The sequence below is a fragment of the Melospiza melodia genome, chromosome 25 (genome assembly GCF_035770615.1).
Source record: "Melospiza melodia melodia isolate bMelMel2 chromosome 25, bMelMel2.pri, whole genome shotgun sequence".
Classification (NCBI taxonomy): domain Eukaryota; kingdom Metazoa; phylum Chordata; class Aves; order Passeriformes; family Passerellidae; genus Melospiza; species Melospiza melodia.
The window spans coordinates 10832261-10843033 of NC_086218.1; the positions used below are offsets into that span (position 1 = coordinate 10832261).

A 10773-nucleotide genomic window follows, 5' to 3' on the forward strand; every position below is an offset into this window, starting at 1 on the left:
TACCCTCAGTCTCAGATAAAATATAAAATAAAATATAAAATAAAATAAAAATACAAATAAAATAAAATATAAAGTAAAATAAAATATAAAATAAAATAAAATAAAGTAAGATAAAATAAAATAAAATAAAAATACAAATAAAAGAAAAGAAAATAAAAGAAAATATAAAATATAAATAAAATAAAATTAAATTAAAATAAAATAAATTATAAAATAAAAATAAAATAAAATAAAATAAAATAAAATAAAATAAAATAAAATAAAATAAAATAAAATAAAATAAAATAAAATAAAATAAAATAAAATATATATTTTTGGGGGGTTTCTTTAAGCCAAATTTCCCCGTGTTTGACCTGCACAATGCCCTCCCAAAGTCTGGGGGTACCACAGCCCCCCATATCTTCACATGCAGGTAAAATAAATATTCCCCAGCTCCTTGCAGACTGAAAATGATCCCCCCAACACTCAGCTGAAGGTTTCAGGAGCGAACCAGGTTTAACACATCCTCGCCTTGGGGGTCCAGCCCGCAGCATCCCCGCCCCTGCCGTCCTCCCCCTCCCTCCCTCCCCGGCGCGGGTGGGAGCCGCTGACTCATCTGCCATCATCACCACCACACCATCATCATCGCCATCCTCCCCGCACGAGGAAGGGCAGCTCGAGGGGCTGCATTGCAGACCCAGCGGCTCCGGCAGACAAAAGCGACCCCAGCCGCTCCCTCCGCCCGCGGCTCCCCGGCACAAAGAGCCCGGCTCGGCCCCGGCTCCAGCGCTCCCGGCACCGCCCGCCCGACCAGGTGAGGGATGCGAGGATGCTCGGGAGAGGATGCTTGCTGTCCCGGCAAGGATTTGGGTGCGGGGAGATGCTGGGATTTATTTTTGAGGGGGGAAATGAGCTACAGGCAGCGGGGATTTAAGTGGAGAAAGGTGGGTTTGGTTCCATGGGATGAGCAGAGCCCGTGGGAAATGATCTTTTTTAGGGGTGACACGCCACACAAGAGGGGTTTTCCTTCCACATTCATTCCCTTTTACTGGATATTTAATTATTTACTTGTCACTAAACTCTCTTTCTCCCTCTCTTGTCGCTAAACTTCATTTTTTTACTATTTGGAGCTTAAAAACCCATCACCACAACACCCATCACCATTAATAATTATGTGTCGTTTTGCTGCAAAAAACTCACTGATAGATCCCTAGGGATAAATTCCCAGGGAAGAGACTATTTTAAAGTCCTGTGGCTCAGTTTACCCGGAGGGGATGACACAGGAGCCTTTCATAGCCTCTGAGTGACATCCAGAACCTTTTAAATTTAGCAGCTGAACGCACCGATCCAAAATATGCCTGAATCATCCTTGAGAATTCTGATGTTGAGGCAGGGAATCAGCAGGAAAATGAGGATGTTTTGGGTTAGTCTGGGCTTTTTTCCCCACCGCCGGTGCCAATCCAGGAGGTGAATGACATAACCCTGCCAGGCAGTGACTCAGCTCCACCGAGAAAAGCTGAGCCGCGTCTGGTCCTGCTCTTTCCCAGTTTTTTGGTGGATCGGGGTGGGGCTGCAGGGGGAATTCTGCAGCGGGGATGGATGGATGGATGGATGGATGGCAGGGCAGGGATGGGTGGGGGGTGGTGGGAATGCCGGGCGAGGCTCCTTCCAGCCCTTTCTAGAGGGTTCGGCCAGGGGAGGGAGGGATGGGGTGGGATCAAGGGGGAGGGGGATACACAGGGACCCCTCCTCACTGCCCGTTCCATGGGGATTCAGCACAGGGAAAGGTGTGGAGGGGTGGAAAAAGAGTTTATTTAGGGGCTGCTCTCCCACCTCTGCTCTCCCAGAGCTGGCAGGAGGGATTTCAGGAGGAGCAGGTGGGAAGGGGTTAAAGCCCACCCTGATTTCAGGAGGAGCAGGTGGGAAGGGGTTAATGCCCACCCTGCCCTCCCCTCCTATGCTGTTTCTTTGGGGAAACTGAGGCACGGAGTGACAAATCCCCTGAATCCCCCCCGAATTACGGTGCAGAGAAGGGTGTGGATAAAACTCTGGCAGAGCTCGAGCCTGCAGTTAGACCCAGCCTAGAGCGAAACCTGCACAAACCCGTCCTCTCCTCCACCATCAACTCCTTTTTAGGGGATTATCCTAAAAAGCATATCCCCTTTTTGGTGGATTATACTAAAAAATATATCCCCTTTTTGGGGGGTTATCCTAAAAAGGATATCCCCTTTTTAGGGGGTTATCCTAAAAAGTTTTTATGGGATTATCCTAAAAATGATACCCCCTTTTTTGGGGATTATTCTAATAAGGATACTAGGATAACTCCCAAAAAGGATATCTCGTTTTTAGGGGATTATCCTAATAAATTTTGGGGATTATCCTAAAAAGGCTATCCCATTTTTAGTGGGTTATCCTAAAAAGGATATCCCCATTTTTTTGGGATTATCCTAAAAAAGATATCCCCTTTTTAGGGGGTTATCCTAAAAAGGACATCCCCTTTTTTGGGGGATTATCCTAAAAATAATATCCTCTTTTTAGGGGGTTATCCTAAGAAGGATATCCCTTTTTTAAGGGGTTATCCTACAGGACAGCATCAACACGGCAACGCCTGAGATTTCCACCCACTTTGGGCCAACTCCCGTGTTTTTAGTCGAGCTTCTTTCTTCCTTTTCTCCCCCCTCGTGCCCTCCACAGCCTGAAAATGCTGGACACCATCAGCAGCCAGTACGACTCGTTCATCTACTGGAGGATGCCGATCCCACGGCTGGACGTGGCCGAGCTGGAGGGGCTGGGGCTGGCAGACCTGGCCCTCTACAAGCCCAAGGGAGGCCTGGGCAAGCTTGCTGAGCACCGAGGCAGCCAGGAGCTCTCCCAAGAAGAGGACAGTCTGCTGCAGTTCAACAGCTTCAATTTCTGGCGAGCTCCCATTGCCAGCATCACCTCCTTAGATTTCGATTTAATTTGAAGCCTTTCTCTGTCACTCCTCACCCCCCCCTGCTCTCTGTCTTTCTGATTTGGTTTTGGTGTCATTCTGGAGGTTGTTGGGTTGGGTTTTTCTTTTGGTTTCTGGGTGGTTTTGCCATTCATCATTCACTCAGCAGCTCACTGTGGCCTTGATGGCGATGGGCTCCCCAAAAATCTTCAACTCTCCCTTTTCCTCCTGGAATCACAACAGCACTGGGGGCAAACACGAGGGGAAGGGGCAGAAACAACCCCCCCCCTCAATTCCCAGAGGGTTTGGGAGGTGCTGACAATTTCTCAGCTCATTTCTCGAGTGCTTTTTTAAGAAACTCGTTTGTGCAAATGAGGAGCAATGGGAATCGCCCTCATTTTGCAAAAAGCCTCAACCCTCTGTGCTCCCCTGGCCCAATTTCTCAAAATTCCTCTTTGTCCCTTAACCTTTCCCTCGGGAATGCAAGGTGGAAGAGGCAGGAATGTGCTCAAGATATCAGCACAAACCTTCTTCTTGAGGAAAATAATCACTTTGAGCCTTGTGGTGTGAGCCTAAGCAGAGAAAATTATGTCCAGGAGAGTAAATAGACATGGAAATGCTCTGACTTTGCTTAGTGGGGTCAAGCCTGGGTGTTGATTGCCCCAAATTTGATTTTTTTCATCCTTTTGTAATGCCCCACATGGCTTATTCCCAGTGCTGGGTACATTGAAGGGTGATGGGGCAGAGCTGAAAGGTGGATCTTACCCACAAATGAAAATATTTCAGCTTTTCCACCCACTTAACCCTTTAAAACCAACAACAAACAATGCTGTGTTCATTCAAGTGGAAGCCTTGAGTTTTCTCCGGGGAGATTTTCACCTGCTGAGGTTTATTTCTGAGCATCATCTCAAAATGGGAGGAAAAAACCCAACCCGGAATAATTTTTGGCTTTTAAACAGTTGGGTTTTTTTTTCCTTTCCAATATTGTTTTCTGGGATTGATTTGTCTTCTTGAATGTGCTTTTTTTTTGGGTTTGATTGGGATGAAATGATGTGGAGCATCCCAAAATCATCGTGAGAGTTGGGGGGTATGGGGCTGGGGGCAGGCAGCACTTTAAAAAGTGCCAGGAATAGGCAAAAAATTGGAAAAAAAATCTGCATTCTACTATGAAAATTGGAAGCAGCTCTCCTGTAATCTGCAGAAATAATCAAGTGTGCTGATTTTGAACCATCTGTGTAAAACCAGAGATGAAAAATGTAAACTCTCCTCTGCAGAGCTGTTTTGACTTCTGTGTTCCCAGCTAGGAAAACCTGCAGAAGTATTTATTATGAAACTTTAAATAAAAGCAATTCAAAACATACACATTCCTGTGGACATGCAGACTGACATCAAGTTTTTTGGCATTAAAACGTCTCAAATCTCTTTACAGTGAGCTGGGAACTCACCCCTATGTCTTTGCATGTGCTGTAGAAGTCTTAAGTGTGGAAAAACTAAGCCTAAAAGATTATTATAAGCATATTAAGGATATTATTTACACTTCAGCTTTTCCAAGCCTCACAGGAAAACACTCCAGAGACGAAACAGCCCCTAGAGCTCCAATTTTACCTCAAAAAAGGGACATTTTGGGCAAGTCAGGGGTAACACCTTGAAGAGGGAGGCTTGGCAGCCTGAGAAGAGCTAAATCCTGGAACTGGAAGGCACTTAGAGGGGGGCAGATATACTCAAACTACTGAAATACACATATATAAGTACATATTTATTTAGAAACCCCAATTATCAACGTGCCAAAGCACATCTGAATCACTCGGCCTCCGTGAGGCGCGGCCGCCATTTTATACTTGGCGCAAAAACGCCTATGCCGGATCTAACCCCTGGAACCCTACGGTCCAACCCAACTGATTGATATCCTTCCGCCAGGGGAAACCCCTCCCCTGCCAGGCCTCTCCCACCGCTCCAGGGCGGGGAGGACGGCAGAGAAAAGAAGGAGAAATCCCCGCATTCCACACAGTTCCCGCTGAGCGCGAGTGCGGCGACAGCCCGATCTTTCTGCTCCGCCTTGGGGGACTCTTTTGTCGCAGATACTGTATCCTTCCGCCGCCTCACGGGCTCGCCGCCGGAGCCGCCATTTTGTGAGGCCGCGGAGGGAGGGGCGGGGCAGGCGCGGACCTGGGCGGGGCCGAGCGCCCTCAGCCGGGCCGGAGGCGTTGAGGGAGACGCCCGTGAGGGGAAGGGCTGCGATCTTGGGGGTCTTGAGGAGGGGGGACCCCCATAAGGGGCTTTGGGGATCCCTGTGAGGGGAAGGGCTGCGATCTTGAGGGTCTGAGGATGCGGGACACCCGTGAGGGGCTTTGGGGACCCCTGTGAGGGGTTCAGAGGGCTCCCAGTGAGGGAATGGGCTGGAGGAGCCTCAGGGGCTCTGAGGAGGGGGGACCCCCATGAGGGGTTTTGAGACTCCCATGAGGAGAAGGGCCACGATCTTGGGGTTTTGAGGAGGGGGCACCCCCATGTGATGGGCGCTCACCCAGAGAACAAATCCCATCACAAACATCCTATCTCACCCTTCATTCTTACACCAGGGCAAATTCTCAATCTCTTCCCCACAGCAAACCCCAAAACCACCTCAGGTAATGTCTTAGGGGGACCTCGAGTGTGAAAACCTTGGGATAAAACCCCTAAGATCGCTCTCCGGTAGAGGGCAGATGGGTATTTAGGAAAGTAAAAGTGCTGAAATGTGGCCAAACACGCCCAGCGGCTGCTTCCTGCCCCTGAATGTTTTCACCAGGCGAGATAAGGGAGGAGGATCCTACTCATGGTGTAAATAAAGGTGGTTCCAGGCTGAGTGGCTTGGCCAGGGCCTGCTCCAGGTCTGGAGAAAATGGATTTGGCTGATTGCAAGAGAGGAATAATGAGAATTCCTGCCCGTGCCAAATCCAGAGTGGAACAGTTTGCTTTGCTCTTTACCGCCAGCGTTGAGTGTTTTGCTTTGTGTAAACACTGAGTAAGGAAATTCCTGGATAAGCAAATCTAAGAGATGTGTAGGTTGCTCCTTATTTATTCTGTTTATTCTATTTATTCTTATTTATTCTATCCCATATTAAATGGAAATAAAGAGGTTTCCCGTTGTTCCTTGGCCTTTATTTTGACTGGGAAAACCCATTCGACTCGGTTCTAAGTGCAAATCCCTTTTGAGTAATCACAATTTTTCTAATAACTCATCAAGTTAATTTTTGTGTGTTTGGGGAAACCCAAATTGCTGTTTCTCTGCAGTTTTGAGGCTGCTGAAAATTTTTGGGAAGCATTTTTTGCCTCATCCTGCAAACACTTCTGCATGTGAGTAATTATTTGGTCAAGTGGGACTGTTTACCTGGGCGAATGTTTGCTTAGTAATCAGAGAGTGCTTTTGAAACTGAATTAATTTTTTAGATCCTGACATTCCCACCCAGAAAGGGCACAGGGACAGCCCTGAGAGGTGAATTTTGCATTTCCCACGAGATGGCAATCAGCAACCACTTTAATTGTAACAAAACCTTTTGATTTAACACTTCCACATAAAGACTTTTCTTGTCTCTCTCTTGTTTTTAAATGGGAAAAAGGATCTTTAGCTGGGCTGAAGGGGAATCTGAAGGTGCTGAAAACTCCAGGCTTGGGCTGTTTTCACCTGCCAGCACAAATATTCTATGAAACAAACCTGCTAAACTTGCTAAATCAGGTAAAAGAAGAGAGGAAAAAAACCAGATTGCAAGGGTTAAACGAGAAGAACTTTAGCTGAACTTCCCTGTGTGTGCCTATAATCTGTTGATCTCCGAGGAACAGGATCTCTTTTTTTCCCTTTTAAAGAGGAATTGTGGGTTCTGTGCACTGAGCTTGCGCCCTTTAGGTAATTTCCTGCCCCATTCTTCCATTGAATAGGAGCTACTACGGTCAATTGCAGGAAGAAACATTGTTTTTGGGGGCTGAGAAGGTTTGTTTATCTCATTTCAGTCAATATCCCCTCGCAGTGAGTGCTTTTTGGGTGATTTATTGATTTAATCCCAGTTTGAATTTCATTAAAGGAACACTGATGGATACCAATAGAAAGAACTTAATTCTTATTAAATTCTAAATGTCTGATGTTGCCATATGCAGCCCTTGATGTGCTTTAACAGTTATTTTAAAAGTAAATGATAATTTTAAATTAAATAATATTTTTAAAATAAATAGTATTTTTAAAATTAATAATAAACTTAAATAATTTATTTTTAAAATAAATAAAAATATTAAAAATAAATAAAAAACAGATTTTATAAATAAAAACTGTTGCAGAAGTAGATTGACTGTAACATACAAACCTGGATAAACAGTTCAGAGTGAAACTGTCTCAAATGTTTCCTGTCCCCATGTTGAGGCTCTGATAACTCCTCGCAGAAAGCTTTCTGTTGTTTTTTAATATCACCTTTTATGCTGTTTGACCTTTAATTAACTTTGAATTTAGGAATTTGATGAAGTGGAAGTTTATCTCACCCCTCACTTCTCAATTCCGTTCTCTTCCCCAAAGCTAAGCATTTTTTTTTTTCTCGAGTCTAGAGACGAGCAATTGAAATTCTTGGAGCCGCCGGTGCCACAGCCCTGATTTGTTGGCCCCTGGTGCTCGAGTGTTTTCCTCTCTGGCACCCAGCACAGGCCAGGTCCCTGTTTCCTGCCCTGGGAGCAGGATGCAGCCAAGGGAAGGGGCAGGGAAGGAAGCTTTGCAGAGCCAGGGCTGCTCCAGAGCTTTTCATTTGTGTGCTGCTCCTTATTAATGTGCGCAAAATGAAGTTATTCAGGGCTGGAAAAGGCCTCCAAAATCATCAATCCGGCCTTCAGATGGACTTGGTGATCTTGGAGGTTGTTTGGGCCTCCCAGCTACGCCAGATTTACCCTGAAACCTTTGTTTTGCTGAGCTGCAGTGGTGTTGTTTTCTTTCTGCTAAAACCTGCTGTATTCCCACATTGTTTTCCATAATCCCAGGAGTCTCAAGCCACACACTGGAGCCTTTCCCCTTCAGTTTCTATTCAAGGAAGAGGGGAGGAAACCCTGACTCTTTTCTCTGCTCTTTGCTTCATTTCCCAAGGCAAGAGGGAGGAAGTGGTGGAAACAGAAGCTGTGGATTGTGCCACCCGAGTGCCAGGAGGAGCAGGGTGAGGAGCAGCCAGGTTCAATCCCACAAGGAAAAACTTCCAGCTCCTGAGTGCCACTGTCCCCAGAGCAGCAAGGTGAGGAGCAGCCAGGTTCAATCCCACAAGGAAAAACTTCCAGCTCCTGAGTGCCGCTGTCCCCAGAGCAGGGTGGGCAGCAAGGTGAGGTTAATTCCAGAAGGAATTATTCCAGCTCCTGAGTGCCACTGAGGAACAGGGTGAGGAGCAGCCAGGTTCAATTCCACAAGGAAATATTCCAGCTCTGAGTGCCACTGTGCCCAGAGCCAGGGTGGGCAGCAAGGTGAGGAGCAGCCAGGTTCAATTCCAGAAGGAAAAAATTCCAGCTCTTGAGTGCCACTGTCCCTGCCAGGAGGAGCAGCCAGGTTCAATTCCACAAGGAAAAATTCCAGCTCCTGTGAGCTCGTGGGGTCTGAGGGCTGAGTGTCCGTGGGGTTTCTTAAACCACACTAGAGTATTTTGGGTTTTTCCTGGAAACCCAAGGCCCTCAGGAGGAGAAATGCCAATTTGGCTGTTGTCTCTTTGGCAGAGACTGTTCCTTTGTCCTGTGGGGAACATCCCAGTCTGGGATTAAATCATCCAACCCGTGAAACCCCAACCTGTAACTCCATCATTTATCCAAAACTTCATACTAGCCCATTAATATCAGCCTCAGCCCACCTTGTCCTGCCACTAAACTCTCTGTAATCTCATTATTCTATGAGCCAGATCCAAATGAAAGCAGGGCACAGCTCCAGAGCTCAGCTTTGTTTCCTCAAGGGATGTCATTCCTGCCTTGCCTCCTGCCGCCCATTCCTGCCGCGTGTCCCAGGGATACTCGGTTATTTGGATTAACTTCGGGGCAGGAAAAGAGGATTAGGGAGCAGAGCAGCTCTGAGAGACGGGTTACATCAGTTCTGTCTGTTTACAGACTTGCCCTGCTGAAAAACAATTTTCTAAAGCTGTTAATTATTCTGAATTATTTGCCAAATTACTACAAATCATTCCTGGCTCGGGACCCGCCAGGGAGACAAAGGGGGAACTGTTTAGGTGGTGCTACCTTCAGTCACTCACATGAGCTTTCTCCTCCCTGCTTGGCCCAAACTCTGCCTTCCCAAAGCAAAAAACTCATGTTTACAGGTTTAAAATATTTATTCTCTGGAAATTTGCAGCTCTTGCCTGTGCTTAAAGCAGCTTGGGAGCTTAGAGCCAGGAATTATCCAGGAGAGCTTTCTATTCCTCTCCTTCACCCTGTCTGGGCTGAAAATTCCATTAGCGAGGCATCAAAATTAAGCTTTTTTTTTCCTCATGTGGTTCTTTTAAGATGAAAATGTTTGACTTTGGATTCTGCCAGTTCCATTGGGGTGAAATACTTGGATACTTCAGACTTGGAATTGCCTTCTAAGAGGCAAGGAGTGGAACAAAGAGTGGATGACCCAAGGAACATGAGGTGGATACTCCTGATCCTGGGGGGTCTCTGTGCCAAACCTGGAGCTCAGGGATAATTTAGGATTCCCAGTAGGAGCTGGGAATAATCCAGATCTCATCAATAAAGCAGGAATTGCTCCTCATCCCTCTTTCAGGAGGAAAAATATTTTTTCTCATTTCTCTCCCAACTTTTCCTCACTTGGAACTCTTTTATTTTCTTTGCACCTCTTTCCAACCTTTGAAATTCATCCAGGTGGGATCTCACCTACCTTCCTACATTTCCCTATGTGCTGTGGGAGCACCCACCATGATGGCACTGCCACCTCCTATAAATCCTGGCATTTATAAAGCAAAATTTCTCTTTTTTCCTCTCTTTCTGGTTAAATCTGGGGCTGTTCCTGCTGTGCCCCTTCCTGCCATGCCAAAAAAAAATCTTTGAAACCTTGACCTGCAGAGATCTGAAACTTTCCCCCAAAATTCCACCCAGCCAGGTGATCCAGGCTTATTCTGGGATGTCTGCATTGTTGGGAATGGGAAGAAATCCCACCCAGCTGGATTAGTGCTGAGCTGCCTTGGAATTCCAGCCTGAGCACAGACCTTGTGCAAGGACCTGCAAGTCTCAGATCTGCAATGGCAACAAAAATATTCTCTTGCTGTGTTGCTTTGGGTGTGGAAGGGATTTTTTTCCCCTTTTATCCATGATTTTCTTCTTCCAAAATTGGTGATTTTTGGATTGAGGCAACATCAAATGTTTGTCACGTTGAGCATTTCACATTCTCAGGGAAAAGCATCCTTCACCTGTTTGTTTCAGGAAGAATTTGAGGGAGTTTTTCATCAAAACACCCAAAATAAAAATTTCCTTGGTTTTACAATATTTAGGCAAATACTCTGCTTCCCACACTGGCCAGTGCTGTAAACACATGGAAATCCAGAAATGGCAGCCTGGGATTCTGCTTGTCTTTGGAGATACAAATGTCACTTTTTTAAGTTAAAATTTCTATTTTTAAAGAACCTTTTTTAACATGCAGCTGATCTGTATTGTGTCCCTCAGTTATTGCCATCCTTCTCCTCAAAACAGGTGATTTAGCCAAAAAAAATCCCTTCAGCTGGGGAAAAAAGGAAGAGGAAATGAAAAATAAAAACTCCAAGGAGCTCTTGAGAATTGGTTTGGGTTATTTTGGGGGGAAATAAAGCTGAGGATGTTGTCACCTTTGGGAGGGGAATCCCCTGATTTAATTTCTGGAAATATCCATGTACCAAAGCTGACCAAAACTGGTCTCTGCC

At 45.9% G+C, this 10773-nt stretch overlaps 1 protein-coding gene across 2 annotated transcripts; it reads left to right on the plus strand.

Moving 5' to 3' along the window:
- The first annotated feature begins 581 nt into the window (after positions 1 to 581).
- On the plus strand, positions 582 to 4271 carry MLLT11 (MLLT11 transcription factor 7 cofactor). Of its 2 annotated transcripts, none has more exons than XM_063176342.1 (2): positions 582 to 793; positions 2674 to 4271. In XM_063176342.1, exon 2 carries the CDS (start codon positions 2681 to 2683, stop codon positions 2942 to 2944), a length of 264 nt encoding a protein of 87 aa, XP_063032412.1. In that variant the 5' UTR covers positions 582 to 793; positions 2674 to 2680; the 3' UTR covers positions 2945 to 4271. The 2 variants fall into 2 exon arrangements, with proteins under 2 accessions (XP_063032412.1, XP_063032411.1); XM_063176341.1 differs by lacking the exon at positions 582 to 793 and adding an exon at positions 1296 to 1446.
- Positions 4272 to 10773: the final 6502 nt, after the last annotated feature.

Bases quoted from the DNA above. Each gene is read 5' to 3' on its own strand.
- MLLT11 (XM_063176341.1), top strand. From the start codon at position 1,334: ATGCCTGAATCATCCTTGAGAATTCTGATGTTGAGGCAGGGAATCAGC. The intron at 1,447-2,673 runs GTGAATGACATA...TGCCCTCCACAG, and splicing joins CGCCGGTGCCAATCCAGGAG to CCTGAAAATGCTGGACACCA.